Below are 17,005 nucleotides of genomic sequence, written 5' to 3' on the forward strand. Positions count from 1 at the left end.
GCTCCAACGGTTCCCTTCTTCCTCTTCTCCTCTCCCTTTACCTTCCCCGTGCAGCTACTTGACTGTTGAGCTTGCCTTCCTCTTTCTCTCTGATCCACATTCCCCCTCTCCGGAGGTTCAATTGCTGGTGCGCTTTGTTCGCCTTTGTTTGTTTTTCTTCTTTTCTTCCTCTCTCGGACGTTCTGGTTTAAGAGCGCCGGTCGCTATCCACCATGCGTTTCAACGCTGCTTTGACTTCTGCCCTGGTCTCCTCGGCCTCCATCATGGGCTATGCCCATGCTGAGGAGACTGAGAAGAAGCCCGAGACCACCTCCTTGGCCGAGAAGCCTACTTTCACCGTGAGTATCTCCGCAGACCGACAAGAGGTGCTGCCGCGCCCTGCTAACTACGTGCTTCCAGCCCACCTCCATCGAGGCTCCTTTCTTGGAGCAGTTCACCGATGACTGGGACTCCCGGTGGACTCCCTCTCACGCTAAGAAGGAGGACTCCAAGTCCGAGGAAGACTGGGCCTATGTTGGTGAATGGTCCGTCGAGGAGCCCACTGTCCTCAAGGGTATGGAGGGTGACAAGGGTCTCGTCGTCAAGAACGTCGCTGCCCACCACGCCATCTCGGCCAAGTTCCCCAAGAAGATCGACAACAAGGACAAGACTCTGGTCGTCCAGTATGAGGTGAAGCCGCAGAGTAAGTGTGACAATTGCTGCGCATGCTCGGTGCTGGGACGCTAACGATAGCCACAGACTCCCTTGTCTGCGGTGGTGCCTACCTGAAGCTTCTCCAGGATAACAAGCAGCTCCACCTCGACGAGTTCTCGAACGCGTCTCCTTACGTGATCATGTTCGGTCCCGACAAGTGCGGTGCTACCAACAAGGTAAGAAGGGTCTTGCTAAACGCTGCTTAGTGCAGGCGACTGCAACGGGGACTAACAGCTAGTTTCTTAGGTTCACTTCATCTTCCGTCACAAGAACCCTAAGACCGGCGAGTACGAGGAGAAGCACCTTAAGGCCCCTCCTGCCGCCCGTACCTCCAAGGTCACCTCCGTCTACACCCTGGTCGTCAACCCCGACCAGACCTTCCAGATCCTGATTGATGGCGAGTCCGTCAAGGAAGGTTCTCTCCTTGAGGACTTCAACCCTCCTGTCAACCCCGAGAAGGAGATTGACGACCCCAAGGACAAGAAGCCCGCCGACTGGGTTGATGAGGCCAAGATCCCCGACCCTGAGGCTACGAAGCCCGAGGACTGGGACGAGGAGGCTCCCTTCGAGATTGTCGACGAGGAGGCTACCATCCCCGAGGACTGGCTTGAGGACGAGCCCACTAGTATCCCCGACCCCGAGGCTGAGAAGCCCGAGGACTGGGATGATGAGGAGGATGGCGACTGGGTTCCTCCCACTGTTCCCAACCCCAAGTGCCAGGACGCCTCCGGATGTGGTCCTTGGTCTCCTCCCATGAAGAAGAACCCTGACTACAAGGGCAAGTGGTCTGCTCCCTTGATTGACAACCCCGCCTACAAGGGACCCTGGGCTCCCCGCAAGATCGCCAACCCTGCCTACTTCGAGGACAAGACCCCCTCCAACTTTGAGCCCATGGGCGCTGTAAGTGTACCTTTCCATTGTAAGGCTTAGGCTTTGAGTGACTAATGATGATGCAGATTGGTTTCGAGATCTGGACCATGCAGAACGACATCCTGTTCGACAACATCTACGTTGGTCACTCCGCCGAGGATGCTGAGAAGCTGCGCCAGGAGACCTTCGATGTCAAGCACCCCGTTGAGCTGGCTGAGGAGGAGGCCAACAAGCCCAAGCCTGAAGAGAAGGCCGCCGAGCCCAGCGTTAGCTTCAAGGAGGACCCTGTGGGTCACATCAAGGAGAAGGTCGACAACTTTGTCCGCCTCTCTAAGCAGGACCCCATCAACGCCGTGAAGCAGGTTCCTGACGTTGCCGGTGGTCTTGCCGCTGTTCTCGTCACCATGATCCTCGTCATCGTCGGAGCCGTTGGCGCCAGCACCCCGGCTCCTGCTCCCGCCAAGAAGGGCAAGGAGGCTGCTGGTGCTACCAAGGAGAAGACCGGTGCGGCCACCAGCTCCTCCGCGGACACTGGCAAGGGTGGTGCTACCAAGCGCACTACCCGCTCTTCTGCCGAGTAAACCGGTGCAGCTATCAGTGGAACAGCACGCAGGGAAGAAAGGAGAGATAAAAGGCGAAAAAGTCAAAAACAAACAAACAAACCAGGGATATCCTAACTACATTGTGTTTTTATTTTATACCTCTGTTGCAGCGTTCAATCAATGATTCATTCTGATTCCATGGTGGAAAGGCCAGTGGGGCATCAGCTACCGCCTATACAAGGAAGAGGATAAGCAGACCTCAATTGGGGGGTTTCTTTGGGAGGAGGTTAATGCAAGTGAAATGTGTAAAAGTAGCCAAGCTGCAGAATTCTACTGTTGGTTTCTCTAGTCCACATAATGAACGGGTAGTTCTTGTAACTTTTCCAGCGGTGTCACAATTTTGTGACCGATCGTCTTGCGGTCCGAGGTTCCTATACACCGTCATCGGAGAAGGGCCGACGATACCCGCCTGTTACTTGCACAGGAGCTTCCATCCCCGAAAAGACTTGATGAAGGTATCGCAGTTTCCATGAAGGGCGAATGTAGCTATACTGGGACTATCTACAAATAGCTTATAGTAGTCGGCAGTGAATGCTCTCTCCAGGCAAGTGATCTAAAATGCTGCGAAATTACCCCATAAAATGGCTGGATCGGGCAGGCAGTTCCGGGTGACTATGTGATTGGCTGGAGGCGCCGAGCGTTATCAGAACCTCGGCGGAATGCACATCAATACGGGGAAAGTACCAGACCCAGTATGAACCTGGTACCTGAACGGCCTCCACCGTATTTATCTACTTTGCCTCCCTTCCTGCTGTCCTCACCTTCTCCCCCTTGAATTATTTCCCTTGCTCTTGCCCGTGATTTGGAGTTCTTCCTCAAACCATTGTCCTTCTGACCCCGATCATTCATCTCTCACATATATTATCTTCCATCTTTCAATCATGGCCGCCCGTCGGTCTATTGTCCGTTCCATCCCCGCTCTCCGCGCCGCATCTCCCCGCACGGCCGTAGCCACCTCCAGATCTGTAGCTGCAGCTTCGGCCTCGCGGCGCCTTTCTACTGTTATAATGCCCTCGTCATCCTCGACATCTTCTCCTGCAACATCTAAGCTCTCCTCATCTTCACCTGCCACCATGTCAGCAACACGTCGACTCCACGCCACTGCCCAGCAGTTCACCCCCGCAACTACCTCCGCGGCTACTACCGCCACCGAGTACCCGACGGACCATAGCCCCATCGCCAACCCCATCGACACCGCCAATTTCCTGGACAACCAGTTTGTTGCTTCCAAGGCTACCACCTGGATCGACCTGCACGATCCTGCCACCAACAACCTCGTTACTCGCGTGCCGCAAAGCACCGATGAGGAACTCCGTGCCGCCGTCGAGTCGGCCGAGAAGGCCTTCCCAGCCTGGCGCGCTACCAGCGTTATTGCCAAGCAGCAGATCATGTTCAAGTTCGTGAGCTTGATCCGTGCCAACTGGGACCGACTTGCTGCATCCATCACCCTCGAGCAGGGCAAGACCTTTGCCGATGCCAAGGGTGATGTTCTCCGCGGCCTTCAAGTCGCCGAAACAGCATGTGGTATTACCACCCAGCTCACGGGCGAGGTGCTCGAAGTGGCCAAGGATATGGAGACCAGGAGCTACAGAGAGCCCCTGGGTGTGGTTGCTGCCATTTGTCCTTTCAGTAAGTGATCCTGCAGTCATCCTGCAAGCTAGGTGACATTATCCGACGCTAACCGCTCCCCCTCCCCTTCTCGGCAGACTTCCCCGCAATGATCCCCCTGTGGTGCATCCCCATCGCTACTGTGACGGGCAACTGTCTCATCCTCAAGCCATCTGAGCGGGACCCCGGAGCTGCAATGATCCTGGCCGAGCTGGCCCGGGAAGCAGGCTTCCCTCCCGGCGTCATCAACATTGTTCACGGCTCCGCCAAGACTGTCGACTTCATCCTCGACGAACCCGCCATCAAGGCCATCAGCTTCGTCGGTAGCAACCGCGCCGGAGAGTACATCTACACCCGCGGCTCTGCCAATGGCAAGCGTGTCCAGGCCAACTTGGGCGCCAAGAACCATGCCGCCGTAGTCCCAGACTGCAACAAGAACCAGACCCTGAACGCTCTCGTCGGAGCGGCCTTCGGTGCTGCTGGCCAACGGTGCATGGCTCTGAGCACAGTGGTCATGGTCGGCGAGACCCAGGAATGGCTTCCTGAGATGGCCGAACGGGCCAAGGCACTGCACGTCAACGGAGGCTTCGAAGAAGGCGCCGACCTCGGCCCCGTCATCAGCCCCGAAAGCAAGAAGCGCATCGAGGACCTGATCGCCAGCGCCGAAGAAGAGGGTGCGACCATCCTCCTTGACGGCAGAGGCTACAAGCCAGAGAAGTACCCCAACGGCAACTTTGTAAGCCCCCACCCCCATCTATCTGACTGTAATCTTTCGTTAACTAACACGAACCCCACAGGTCGGCCCCACCATCATCACCAACGTAACCCCCGAAATGAAGTGCTACAAGGAAGAAATCTTCGGCCCCGTCCTCGTCTGCCTGTCTGTGCCCACACTAGACGACGCCATCGAGCTCATCAACAAGAACGAGTACGGAAACGGAGCTGCCATTTTCACCCGCTCCGGATCTACTGCCTCCCGCTTCCAGAAGGACATCGAGGCCGGCCAGGTTGGCGTGAATGTGCCCATCCCTGTGCCGTTGCCCATGTTCTCTTTCACCGGTAACAAGAAGAGTATTGCCGGTGGTGGTGCTAACACTTTCTATGGCAAGCCCGGGTTGCAGTTCTATACCCAGCAGAAGACGGTGACTAGTTTGTGGAGGAGTGAGGATGCTGTTAGCACTAAGGCTCATACCGTTATGCCTACTCATTCGTGAGGGGGGTTTTATTTGTCGGTTGGTTGGACGGGAGATTTATGATGTATAGGTTGCATCGGACATGATCGTTTTCAATTATAAAATACCATTCAGTTTATGATTTCGGGTTTCTGGCTGTATGGCATCGTTTAGTCAATCGCATAGTCCAATCTGTCTCTGCGCTCATCTGCTTATACTATCCTCGTGTGGATGTGGTCGATATTTTGACCAAAACGTGCTGTCTGCATGTGATCTAATATGGTCTTCTACGCTTTGTGCTACTATTCCAGTTTGGATGCTTCAAGAAGTACATCAAGATATTGAAACCTGTTTTATAGGGAACATAATGATACTTTATTGTGTGGGGCATCCCTAGTCAGAACTAGTGCATACAGCATATCTGTAGTCACAGCTTGCAATGGAGCCCCGCCTCTAAGGGGGTTAGTGTTAGGGCGGTCACTACCCTGTCTGCCATGCATTCTATTAATAAGGTATGACAGCTTCCGAACAAGAGCATCTCACGTAGGATGCCTCTACTCAGTCCGTGGCTTTACGAAGCTGTAGACCAGCCGGGCCAGCTTGTAGGTTTTGCCCTTGACGACAGCAACACGGCGAGTGTAATAGCGCTTGCCGTCAATGATCTCGAAACCCCAAACCTATTTATCTTGCATCAGAAAATGGCAAAGGACGGAAATCATGAATAAAAAACGAACCTGCTCGGCAGTCCAGCCGCTGTCCAGGTTCTCCACGAAGCTGAGATACCAGAGCCCCTCTCCCTCGCCAAACTCTTCACCGATTTCCTCAACAACAAAGCCCTCGGATGCACTTCCGTCGGCTAGAATCTCCCCTCTAAGGAATTTGTAGACCTGGGGATCGTCGATCTTGGTCTCAAATTCTGTATAAGGGCGCACCTTTCCGTCCTCGCCCTTGGATCCCCGGAAAAACCGCGACTGACCTTTGAGATGGCCAAAGATATGGTCGTCGTGCTCTCGTACCTTGTTGTCACTGATGCGTCTCTCGGTTGTACCTTTGATGCCACCAGTGACCGTCTGGTCGATGTCGATGTGCCATAAAGACGGATCTGCGGCATCGGGATACTCATGGATGGAGAGAGTAACTGTTGCGACACTGAGAGCTTTACGCATGAGCCAGCTCATTCCTTGCTATTCCATCCACGGCAGTATGTAAGCAAGAGAGGTATTGCCTTGAATTGTATACATGATTGACTTGTAGAGCCCACAAGGGTGGGGTGTGAGACTTACCAGCTCGAGAATGGGCTCTGAAGGGTTGGATAGGGTTTTGTCCTAGGATCAGTAATGTCAGTATATTTCTTATGAAATTAAGGAAAGGTATCAGTGTACCATTGTCCACTCTCCATTGAGGGTCTTGAGGTTGCTGTCTGCGGGGGCAGCCATGGTGATGGTACGATGAGGGGTGATAGTGATAAGATACGGAAATTGAAAGTAGGCGGGTCACAGGTAAGAATGGGTGATGAGGATGATGATCAGGACGACAATTGGTCTGATTGACAGTGGTTGTACGAGAATGAGCTGGGGGAGTGGAAGAGGAACTTTAGTGGACGTGGACGGAGCAGCGCTGACAATCCGACTACTTATATGCTGCAGGAGTAACTACTAGATGGGGCTTCATGTGATGGGCTCCTTCCATTTCTATCGCCGGACTGTGACTTCCGCCGAGGCATCTGACACGTGCCACCGCCTATTTCAAGTTGATTAGGCGACTGGCATTCTTGAGTAGTACTAGTAGTACTACTAATGGTTCGCCGTGGTAGACGTTGCTCCAGTCTGGTACAGATGGTGTGATGGATCAACCATTCGGTTGCGGACTATTTATTTCCAAGCTGTAAATAATGGCCCGGAGTATTTGTTGACCGACTGGCACATCCCAGTAATTACTACATGTAGTAACCTCCTTCTAGAATAATAACATTATACTCAGATTAGCTACTAGTTGTACCCATACTATATCGCCATAAAAATCAAATCCAGCAATAATGTCTTTGTTCATGACAGGTAAACACACTGAAACACTCATAGTCAGGTACCCGTCTTTTTGAATACAGCCGTTCATGCCTCAGGCCACCAATGATGATGCCCCTTTCACGTGCCCGCCCGCGGAGGAGCCCCAAATCCACCCAGCATCAACTCTCTTAGTTCCACCTGCTGTGCTTCTGTAAATATACCCTGCCTGTCCTTGTCTCCAGTCGGCCATTATCTTGCTATAAGAAAAGCAATTGGCCATGTCCTTCAATAGGAAGTATGCTGGTCTTCCCGACCTGGTACGTACGCCCATCACTCCTCCCTCCTACCCCATCTCTCTTAACCCGTCTACTAACATCGTTTGTTTGGGCCAGGATCTCGCTCCCGATATCTACGAGACCCCCGATCTGACCGATGAAGCATCAACCGTTCCGGTTAGCTACCCCGCCTGACGCCTGAGCTGGCCTTTGCAAAAGTATCCAACTGCTCATCCTTCATACTGTATACCATAGACTACAACTATCCGCACCGCATCCAATGCAGACGACGATGCCGGCTCCAACTCCGACATCGACCGCCAGGGAATTAACGCAGATGAAGCACGCGCCCACTTCCTAGGAGCCACAGTCGACGCGCGCGATGTCAACTTCTCCGACAGCATCGCGATGAAGCGAAAGGCATACAAGAACAAGAACCGTCGCCGGCGCAGGAACGAGAACGGTCTAGAAGAGCCCGAAGACATCAGCGACAGCGAAGATGAAAGCCTCGAGAGGAAGCTCGCCCGCCTCCGCAGGGAAGTAGAAGAACTCAAAGACGAGATGGCCGCTCGACAGAACGAAACCGAACCAGAAGCCGCAGAAGGAAAGGAGCCCACGGACGACGGAGTCCTCGAATTGAGCCGAGCCCTGGACAACCTCTATACCTCCCGAACCGACAACACAGGATCACACTCCGCAGCTACACTTCTAGCACAAAAGATCGCAACCAAATCCACATCCCAAACCGCTGCATCTAGCACTCAGAACGCAGACGCCACACAACAACCCGAACCAACAGCCCCCGCATCCTCCGGCGTCCTCGCCCACGCCGCAGCATTCGACGGCCGTCTCGCCCTCATCGAAGCCGCCATGGGCATCTCCAGCTCCTCCAACCCCTTCGTCAGCGACGGAATCTCCGAACCCGCGCTCCAGCCCGTCCTCCCAGCCGTCGACCACCTCACATCCCGCCTCACCACCCTCATGAACATCCTCGTCGGCCCGAACCCCGTCTCCGCCGTGCCAACCATGGGCTCCGCACCCCCCTCCACAACAGTCACCACCCCGCATCTCGAGACCCTCTCCACTCGCGTGCGCAAACTCACCGCAGACACAGAAGCCCTTGCCTCCGCGCGCAAACGCGCCGTGGACGCCGCCAAGGCGGCTCAGAACGCGCGCATCGCATCCGCCGCTATTGAGCCCTCGGACATGTCCGTCTCGTCATCCTCCGCTACGGAGGTCGACCCGGCTGCTACCCAGCGCGATGAACAAGCTACCAAGATCCAGGCCCTCTACGCTACTCTCCCCACGATCCAATCCCTCCACCCTATCCTCCCCAGCGTGCTAGAGCGTCTCCGCTCCCTGCGCGCTATCCACGCTGGTGCTGCGCAGGCCTCCGAGTCACTCGATACACTGGAGAAGCGACAGGCAGACATGGCAAGGGAGATCGAGCAGTGGCGCGAGGGCCTGCAGGTCGTCGAGGAGAAGATGGGACAGGGCGAAGCAGCAATGAAGAGCAATATCGAGCTTGTGGAACCTTGGGTCCGGGATTTGGAGGCGAGGTTGGATCGATTGGAGGGGCAAGGCGCATGATTGGGGAAGTTTGTGAAATAGTATGAACATATAACCACTAAATTTCTTGTAACTGTAGCTGGTCGATAGTAGTACTGGGTACTCATATACCAATTTTTGTTTAAGCGGACTACAATTACCATTAGTACCAATAATTAACACGCAATAGCGTATTCCAGAATGGGAACCTAAAAGACTCAACGCGGGCCCGATTTCATGTAGATAAAACTTCTATTTGGTGTTTTTTACGGCTTAATAACGCAGGCGGTCTCTACTGAGCCCGTGACGAATGATTTGTCTTATCACAACGAGATAAGGTATGATATATTAGTATACAGTAGTAGCAATTTCATACTCTGATACAGAGCTTGAAACGTACATAGAAACTACTTTTAGCCACTGATAGTTACTGGATTCGCGCAATGGATATGTTCATAGTTGTAACTATAAGCGAAGCGAGATCTTGAAGAATCATGAAATCTATAATACGAAAGCGATACTCGCTATTTGACTGTACCCAGGTCGCGCTTTTTGGGGGTAGTATAACATAGCCACCGTTTTCATATTAGTACCTATAGAAGATGGGAATATGCTCGGTAGTAAAATACTATATGGAAGCAATCTTAAACTATAGTATGATATAATCACATTACCGGAAATCCCAATCACCCTGGGGATCCCATTTCGCTTTCAAGCAATTCAACCACTCCACAACCGGGACTTCTCGACCCCCAACCAGATACCCATCATCTGCAACAGTAGCATCCATAAGAACTCTGCGCCGGAATGCGCGAACATGGGCCTTCGCATCCCAGGGTGGAATCCGCACATAATCATGCTCAATGTGGCAGAGAGACATTTTGAGCGCCCCGTGTTGGAAGCGATGGAAACACGACTCACATAGGGCAAAATCATAGCAGAACTTGCAGGCATACATGCTTTTGTTAGTGTCTAGGACGCACTCACACGCATCACACAAATAATCATATCTAGCATCACTGAATGCTTTAGCATATCGTGTCATCGATTCAAAGAGTGCCTCATAAGACTTCATTTTGGCTGCGTCATCATCACTCCAGGGGGTCTCGTTCATCAACTTGTTTCGGCTTCGCCGCATGAATTGCACAAGTGCTGCAAGTTTGTACCAAACGCTGATCGGTTTGTTGCAGTTTTCTTGGAAGAAATCCATAAGCTCGGTAGCTTCCGGTGTCGTGGTTTTTACATCAGACCGTAGCCACTCTTCCAAAATCTCGACATCCAGGACTCGACGAGCTATAAGTGAATAGGCATTAAGAAAATTGACTCGATCACCGGTATAAAGGAAGATTTGAACCAGACGGATAAGACCGCCCACATAATTACCAGTCGTGTCATCAGATAGTAAGTCAAATGCCTCTCTGATGTTTGCCTGGAAGAGCGCTTCGGCTTCTGGTTGTTTTCCATGCCGTATGAAGTCTGCCGCCATGTATGTCTTCGCAGCAGACATGCCATGAACTATACCCCTTTGGTTCTGGTATACTCCCTTCAACTTTTGAGAGCATATCTCAGCGTTATCAGGGTATTTCAATGTCTGTGTGAAGTAATAACAGCCCAACTGCCGCCCAACTCTGTCCAGTAGAATGGCACCAGCAGACTGGTATTTGAGTTTCTCCATGATGATTTCAGCGCATTCTGTCCACGCTTTGACCGCCTGATCAGCATGAGAAGGGTCATCCGAATAGCATGCATATGCTATCCCTTTATGCAAAAGTAAGGTGATCCATGTTTTGACCCGGTTCTGTGCCTTGGCATTCTCGATTGCTGTCTGTATGTTTCCCAGTAAGAAAGCGAAGTCATCGGCAGAGGAGGAGCATATAGAGCTAATAGTGTAAGGCAGGTTCATCATCTGAGTGTCGTCGTAATCACTATCTTCGATGGCCATCTGAATTACCAAACCCAGATGCCCCATGGGCCCCGAAGCCGTTCTGAGCTTCAGTGTGTCGAGAACCAGGTCGCTCAGCTCCTCTCTGCAGTCGCGAGACCACAAACTCTTGATTAGCGCATATCTGGCGTTGATATTGCTGGCGCTCAAACCCAGGGCTTGCTTGAGGTATTGCAAAGCTTGGTCCTTGTCCCCAGCCAGTGATGCTAGACGGACCAAGACTTTTCCTTGTCGTTCCTGGTCAATGCCCCCCATCCGCTCCAGTAGCTTACGGGCCTTAGGAATGGAAAATGTGAGCTGCCTTCATGACGGAGGCAAGAATACCTTTGGAAGAACTCACCTTCTGATATTTCTTGAAAGCTTTCTTGTAACTATTGGCATACTCATATGTTTCGGCTAGCCGTTGTACCCAAACATCTTGTTCGCGCATGCGGCTTGGTCCCAGTACCTTCTCGCACCATTTCTCAGCCTTTGTAACGTCATCAACTTTGATGCTATCATTAGACTCGAAACTATGGTCATCATCCTCTTCGGAGCTAAAGTCCGAATTTTGGCTGGCATAATCGAATCCTGCATCCTACTACAAGTCAGCTCAAGGCTCAAACCATCTCGGAAGAGAGGAGTCATAACACACCATATTGAGAAAAGCCTTGAGCCATTCAAAAGACGCTGTGGTGGAACTGGGCAACCGGTCCTGGAGCCATTTGTGACCAGCCAACCTCGCTAGTGGCTCAAAGAGCTTCTGGTTTCGTTTCGGGTCATTCCAGACCTCTCTGATCTTGTCCCGAATGATCGGATGTTTGATTGCAGCATCGTCCGACAGCCATTGCCAGAATGCATCTATGGCATCTGAGGATGTATGCCATCTCGTCTGTTGCAGAACATCCCAATGTCTTTCAAGGCTCATTGGGCTTAGAAATAATTCTTGGACATTCTCACCTATGGTTCGTCGATCGGTATCCGTGAGTTGTTCAAGCTGAGAGGGTTCCTGCAGGACTGCTAGATGAGCCGGAAGTTCTCCCAGTAGTATTTCCCCAACCGGCCGTGATAGAGGATCAGGCGCTTTTCTTAGAAACTCGAAGGTCCGTTTCACGATGACCAAGTGCGCGTTCAACTTCGTGACTCGAATGCGGTGAGTTGAGGGCTTCGCCATGTCCATCTGGTTTGCATCAAAGTTGAACCGATTCATCACCGAATGATTGGCTAGATCCCAGAAGAACCGTTGGGCTACTTCGATACTTGTGTTTTGGACGGATATAGTGGCCGAAATGGCTGAATGTTGGTCCTTGTTTTGATCCAGAATTACCAAATGCTTCATCTCTTTGCGAAGTCGAACTCCATCATCTCTCTCCTCCAAGATCGAAGAAAACCTATCCCGTATTTTCTTTCGCAGAGAGCTTAACGGCGGTGAATTAGAGCGAATGAACTTTTATTTCCACTATAGATTAGCACAACCCCTAATTGTCCCAGGCAACACCAGCTCTAGGTTGTTATTTGGTTTGTTCGAAAGGCTCTGGAGAAGTATACATACCAGAAAGGCTTCAAGCTGGTCAATATCGAGGATGACATCCTTGGACATGTTGAATTCGCACCAGATAATTAGCTCATTCAGTTCCGCGATCTCCTTCCAGTCGAGTGTTCTTTCAAGATCTTGTAGCTCAGATTTGGCAAGATCTGAACCTCCCCGGCTCAGCGCACTGAGAAAGCGACTGAGTTCATCTCTGTTATCCGATTGAATCAGATTCTCAATCCTGTCAAGCCATTTCTGCACTTTATGGAAGCTACCGCGAGCGTTGGTTGTCACTGTCTCGCATATTGACTCTCTGAGGTCAGCAAAGTCCAGAAAGTCTTCCTGCAACAAATCTTTCTTTTCCAAGAACTTTCCAGTGTAGTCAGCGATTACTCTTTTAGTGTAGCATCCGATCTCCTCAGATTGCAGACAATCTCTCCGCTTTGAGTACGCGCGCAATACTTTCCTTGACCCTGTGACGCAGACACGCAAGGAGTTCCTTTTGGAGGGGATTTGGTTGGTGATGAGATGATCCATGAAATCCTTACACTCCTGCTCTGGCAGGTTATCGAGGCCATCCAGAATAAGGTAACAAATCATCTTATCTGGAGCCTGCCAAACATTCAGAGTGTCCAGGAGGCTCTTATAACCAGTCTCCTGTGCCCTCCCTTCCTCAGCTTTCAGAAAGTGCAGCAAGCGTCGCCGGTAGTCTGAATTCTGCTCTGCCAATTGTAGTCCCGTAGCTCTGATACAGTCCTCCAGCGGTTGCTGGTGGTCTTTAGGACTTTTTGGCATCGGAGAAAAGGAATAATAGGCGGCGAACGCTTCCTTCTTCTTGATATTCAGAAACATTGAGGCTGCACAGACGCTCTTTCCTGTTCCTGCTTCCCCAGTGATCAAAAGCAATGGTGGTACACCTTCATCCTTGTTGAGCGCCCAATCCATATAAGACTTCGACTCGAGGAACTGGCATGTTTTGTCTTTCGCCATGCGAAGGGTCTCCGTATAGACACGATGACCCATCAATACCCCGTCCTTCGAAGTTACACGCAGATCTTTCTTGATTCTACTCAGATCATCCTGGCGGGCAACTTCATCAGAGCGCTTGCTGATGTACTCGGAAATCCCATCGATTTTACCATCCACGATGTCGATCTTGTCGCCCGAATTCAGGATTTTTTTCAACATGATCATCGATTGAACTTGTTCTTTCTGCTCGGAAAGGGCCTTCAGCTTATCCAGACCTTCTCGGATGGGATTCTGATTCGACATAATCCACTTCCCTTCTTTGAAGTATCGGTAAGCCTTGCCCTTCTCAAGGAGCTTCACACACTGAGCACAGAGAATTATGAAGGCCATCATGACATTGCAGACTGAGATTATCAGAACCGGATCAATGACTGTGCTCATGCCATCATATACCCCTAATTCAGTGAACCGTGGCTCAACTTCATCAATTACAGCCCGGATTGACTCATGGATGCCATGCACCTTCGATGGAATTTCCAGGATAAATGACAAAGCACTAGCACAAGCGCTTGCAGGCGAGAATGCCTAGAAGGTGAATCTTAGCTCCATGAAATGTGCAGATATGAACATCCCTCCCCAAGCGGATATCTCGATTGCCTTTCTTTTATCTTCTTCCTTTGCTTTTTTCCAAACATGGGACACTTACTATATCGGTAGCAGACTTTACAGGTCCAGTTAGTGTCTGGATAGTAGACACAATCGTAAGGAACTTTTGTCTTGTTTCTCTGGACTCATCATCGTCTCCTTTCTCGCCGAATGAGATTTTCTTCATAAGATCTTCAAAACTTTTAACGTCTTCGAATCTCCTGGACTCAAGCCTCCTTTTGGTGATCTTCTCGAATTGAGCACAGGTTTCTTTCATCAGTCGTTGAATCGATTTAAGCCTCTCTTGGGCGTCTTGCCTTGATTGAGGTTCCATCTTGGCGGCAGTACTTTGGAGCTCTGCCTTTCCCCTTAATTCTTATTGTTTATTTTCTTCCGATAGTTATGCCACAAAAGATTGGAACAAAATCTGAATGACTTGTTTACCATGATTTTGCTTTGATCTATTGGACTCAGGGATGTATGAGTGGTTGTCTTATCACTCACTCATGTTTGCTTTTTGCTTACAGCCCTCCAACCCCCTCCCAAGGCTGCAGGCGGGGTTCATGTGAAGCTAAGTGCTGCGGGCAGCACCTTCCTTACGGAGGATGGAGGTCCTACAAAAACCCTACATATTCATTCATGTAATTAGCAACGCATCTTCCATCTTCATGATCATCTTACAAAGAAACAGCAATGCTACACGTTCTACTCTATTTTGTCTTCCACGTTAGAATAGACTGTCAAACGCCCTAGGATAGAGCGTACGCAGCACTAAGGCTGTAGAAATCTTCATTCCCAACGTCCCTCTTGCTTCACGGACTAGTCAAACACAGACATTAGTCCCAGTTCATGGCACTTCCTATTTGGTTGAGAAAGGTCTATCCATCGTCATAATCATGCTTCAGCTTAGTATGACCAGGCTCGAAATGTACTATTTAGGATAAGAACTTAGTACACAGCAGTCACTGACCGCTCTGTGGTTCTTGTATAACGTCGAGTAGTAAATTTAACTACTGCTACTACTACTGCTACTACTACTACTACTACTACTACTACTACTACTACTACTACTACTACTACTACTACTACTACTACTACTACTACTACTACTACTACTACTACTACTAACCCGACAATCCAACAAGGGTATCTCTGTATATTTCTTACAAAACCTGAATAATCTATCAACTCATACTTCCACCCCTCTCCTCAAAATCCTAATCTTAGGCTCCATCCTCACCTCAACCCACCACCCCTTCGTAATAACATCCCTCACAAACGCTCTCCCCTTCTCGAACAACCTCACCCCTTCATCCCCCATCACATATGCTACCACCTTCTCCTCCACAGCCCCGACAGCATCATCACCCGGCCGAACGATCCTTAGTCCTGCGAATCCATCAACTGTGTCGACGACTTCCCAGGACCCGAGGACCTTCTCCGACTCTTCACTTGGTTCGATGAGGACGTAGTCGAACTGTGACCAGAAGGTCGGGGATGATTTGGTGGTTTCGTCTTCGGTCTTGTCGTAGTGCCAGGAGGGTATGGTTGATTCTGAAGAAACCAAGGAGGGGTGTTGAAGGAAGCGGGTGACGCCTGTTTGGCAGGCGAGGTTGCCTAGGTAGACGGAAATGGAGTCGGGGGATGAGGTGGGGTTGGTATTCTCGGCGTAGTCGTGGAGGGTATTCAAGGCATGAGCACCGGGGTAGTTTGCTGACGAGGCGGGGAGGAGAACAAAAGTAGAGAGGAGGAAGGAGGCGAAGGTGGATGCGAGCATGCCCAGGGAGAGGAGACGGTAGAGGAGGGATTTAGTCCGATGGGTCCAAATGTACGATGCGCCGAGGGAGGCGGCGGCGGTGAGTGCGGGGATGGTGTAGATGATGAAGCGCCATTCTTTGTGGGGTTGGGCGCTGTAGATGGCGAGGAAGAACAGGGAAGGAATGAGAGTGTTGGCTGCGAGGCCGCGGGTGGAGGGCTGATAGAGGGCGAAGGGGATGCCCACGACGTAAGTGAGAGGGTCGAGGAGAAGACGGGGAACGGCGTTGGTGAAGTAGAAGTGCCAGGGGTGGGTACCCCAGGCGGAGGCTTGACCGGAGATGACGTTGAATTTGAAGGCTGCGAGTTCAGGCCAGAGGGGGAATTGTTGCCAGAAGAAGGAGTCCACGAGGACGGTAGAGGTGAGGCCGACGAGCAGGCCGAGAATGCCGGCGGGGATGATCTCGCGCTGGATGGTAATGCGACGAGTCGCAAAGAGGAAGAGGGTGTTGGTTGCGAGGAAGATGGCCAGTTCGGAGCGGAAGATGATGCCGGCGACGGTCATGAGGTAGAGGGAGAGGCGAGCTCGCTTCCTGTATACTGTCGGACTCACGGGCTCTGGGAGGACATATCGCAGGGCCAGGGTGGTGAGGCCAAACGCGAACATGTTGGACAGGGTCCGCGATGCGTAGTAGAAGATGTGGAATTGGCTGGCCTGGAAGAGTAGATACCAGATTGCGGTTGTCTTGCCGGCAGTGCGGCGCAAACCAGAAGCAAACGCCAGTATTGAGGCAGCATTGAAAAGACCCAGAATGGCGCGTGCTGGAAGTAAATCACCATTGTTAGCGCTATTTCTCGAACCACGTAGAAAGAAGCACATACCGAGGAATTGTCTGTCAATGTTGGCCTTCAACCAGATCAATGGTTGCGACAGGCCGGACAGCATCACGGCGCCAACGAACGTCCTAGGAACGGCGCCAGGGAAGGCAAAGTGATCATATTCAGCGCGCAGCGTCTCGGAGACATTGCGAGTTGGGATTCCCGAGGACAGTATATCATGAATAGCCTGGATGTGGAACGACTCCTCTACCTTCGTGTAGGGAGCTGCGGCGAGATGGAGGAGAACAAGGGCCGGAATTGCGGCGAGGAGCAGCAGGAAGACTAGGGAGTAGATCAGTATATTGTGCAATGTTGAGAACTATAATTGACCACCTACCGACATCTCTCCCCATGATGACACCCTAAACACTCTCTTAGTATGTCTAGAATACCCCTAACAAGAAAACAAGAAAGAAGAGTATACCCAAAAGGACAACAACATTCAAGCGGGTAAAATTACGTATGCCGCGATACTGCCGCCGCGGCTTCTCCGCCTCTCCTCCGCCATCTCCATCCAGTATCTCCGTTTCACCA

The 17,005-nt window shown here is 51.3% G+C and overlaps 6 protein-coding genes across 6 annotated transcripts; 3 read left to right on the plus strand and 3 right to left on the minus strand.

Moving 5' to 3' along the window:
- Positions 1–212: 212 nt before the first annotated feature.
- Positions 213–2,144, plus strand: clxA (calnexin; the record flags this gene model as incomplete). The annotated part of the gene is made up of 5 exons (XM_035500759.1): positions 213–338; positions 400–682; positions 739–869; positions 940–1,593; positions 1,650–2,144. 5 exons carry the CDS (start codon positions 213–215, stop codon positions 2,142–2,144), a joined length of 1,689 nt encoding a protein of 562 aa, XP_035356652.1.
- Positions 2,145–3,046: 902 nt separating this feature from the next.
- On the plus strand, positions 3,047–4,987 carry AtWU_05650 (CoA-acylating methylmalonate-semialdehyde dehydrogenase; the record flags this gene model as incomplete). The annotated part of the gene is made up of 3 exons (XM_035500760.1): positions 3,047–3,794; positions 3,872–4,509; positions 4,571–4,987. 3 exons carry the CDS (start codon positions 3,047–3,049, stop codon positions 4,985–4,987), a joined length of 1,803 nt encoding a protein of 600 aa, XP_035356653.1.
- A 512-nt stretch (positions 4,988–5,499) lies between these two features.
- AtWU_05651 (uncharacterized protein) lies at positions 5,500–6,381 on the minus strand (the record flags this gene model as incomplete). Its single annotated transcript, XM_035500761.1, has 4 exons — positions 5,500–5,622; positions 5,680–6,129; positions 6,229–6,270; positions 6,328–6,381. 4 exons carry the CDS (start codon positions 6,379–6,381, stop codon positions 5,500–5,502), a joined length of 669 nt encoding a protein of 222 aa, XP_035356654.1.
- Positions 6,382–7,226: 845 nt separating this feature from the next.
- On the plus strand, positions 7,227–8,813 carry AtWU_05652 (dynactin subunit 2; the record flags this gene model as incomplete). The annotated part of the gene is made up of 3 exons (XM_035500762.1): positions 7,227–7,265; positions 7,341–7,400; positions 7,479–8,813. 3 exons carry the CDS (start codon positions 7,227–7,229, stop codon positions 8,811–8,813), a joined length of 1,434 nt encoding a protein of 477 aa, XP_035356655.1.
- Positions 8,814–9,441: 628 nt separating this feature from the next.
- On the minus strand, positions 9,442–14,171 carry AtWU_05653 (uncharacterized protein; the record flags this gene model as incomplete). Its single annotated transcript, XM_035500763.1, has 5 exons — positions 9,442–10,989; positions 11,054–11,290; positions 11,348–12,139; positions 12,245–13,777; positions 13,899–14,171. The coding sequence occupies 5 exons, from the start codon at positions 14,169–14,171 to the stop codon at positions 9,442–9,444; spliced, it is 4,383 nt and encodes a 1,460-aa protein (XP_035356656.1).
- Positions 14,172–15,026: 855 nt separating this feature from the next.
- Positions 15,027–16,824, minus strand: AtWU_05654 (dolichyl-P-Man:Man(7)GlcNAc(2)-PP-dolichol alpha-1,6-mannosyltransferase; the record flags this gene model as incomplete). Its single annotated transcript, XM_035500764.1, has 3 exons — positions 15,027–16,414; positions 16,475–16,753; positions 16,809–16,824. 3 exons carry the CDS (start codon positions 16,822–16,824, stop codon positions 15,027–15,029), a joined length of 1,683 nt encoding a protein of 560 aa, XP_035356657.1.
- Positions 16,825–17,005: the final 181 nt, after the last annotated feature.

The sequence above is a fragment of the Aspergillus tubingensis genome (genome assembly GCF_013340325.1).
Source record: "Aspergillus tubingensis WU-2223L DNA, scaffold_7, whole genome shotgun sequence".
Taxonomy (NCBI): Eukaryota; Fungi; Ascomycota; class Eurotiomycetes; order Eurotiales; family Aspergillaceae; genus Aspergillus; species Aspergillus tubingensis.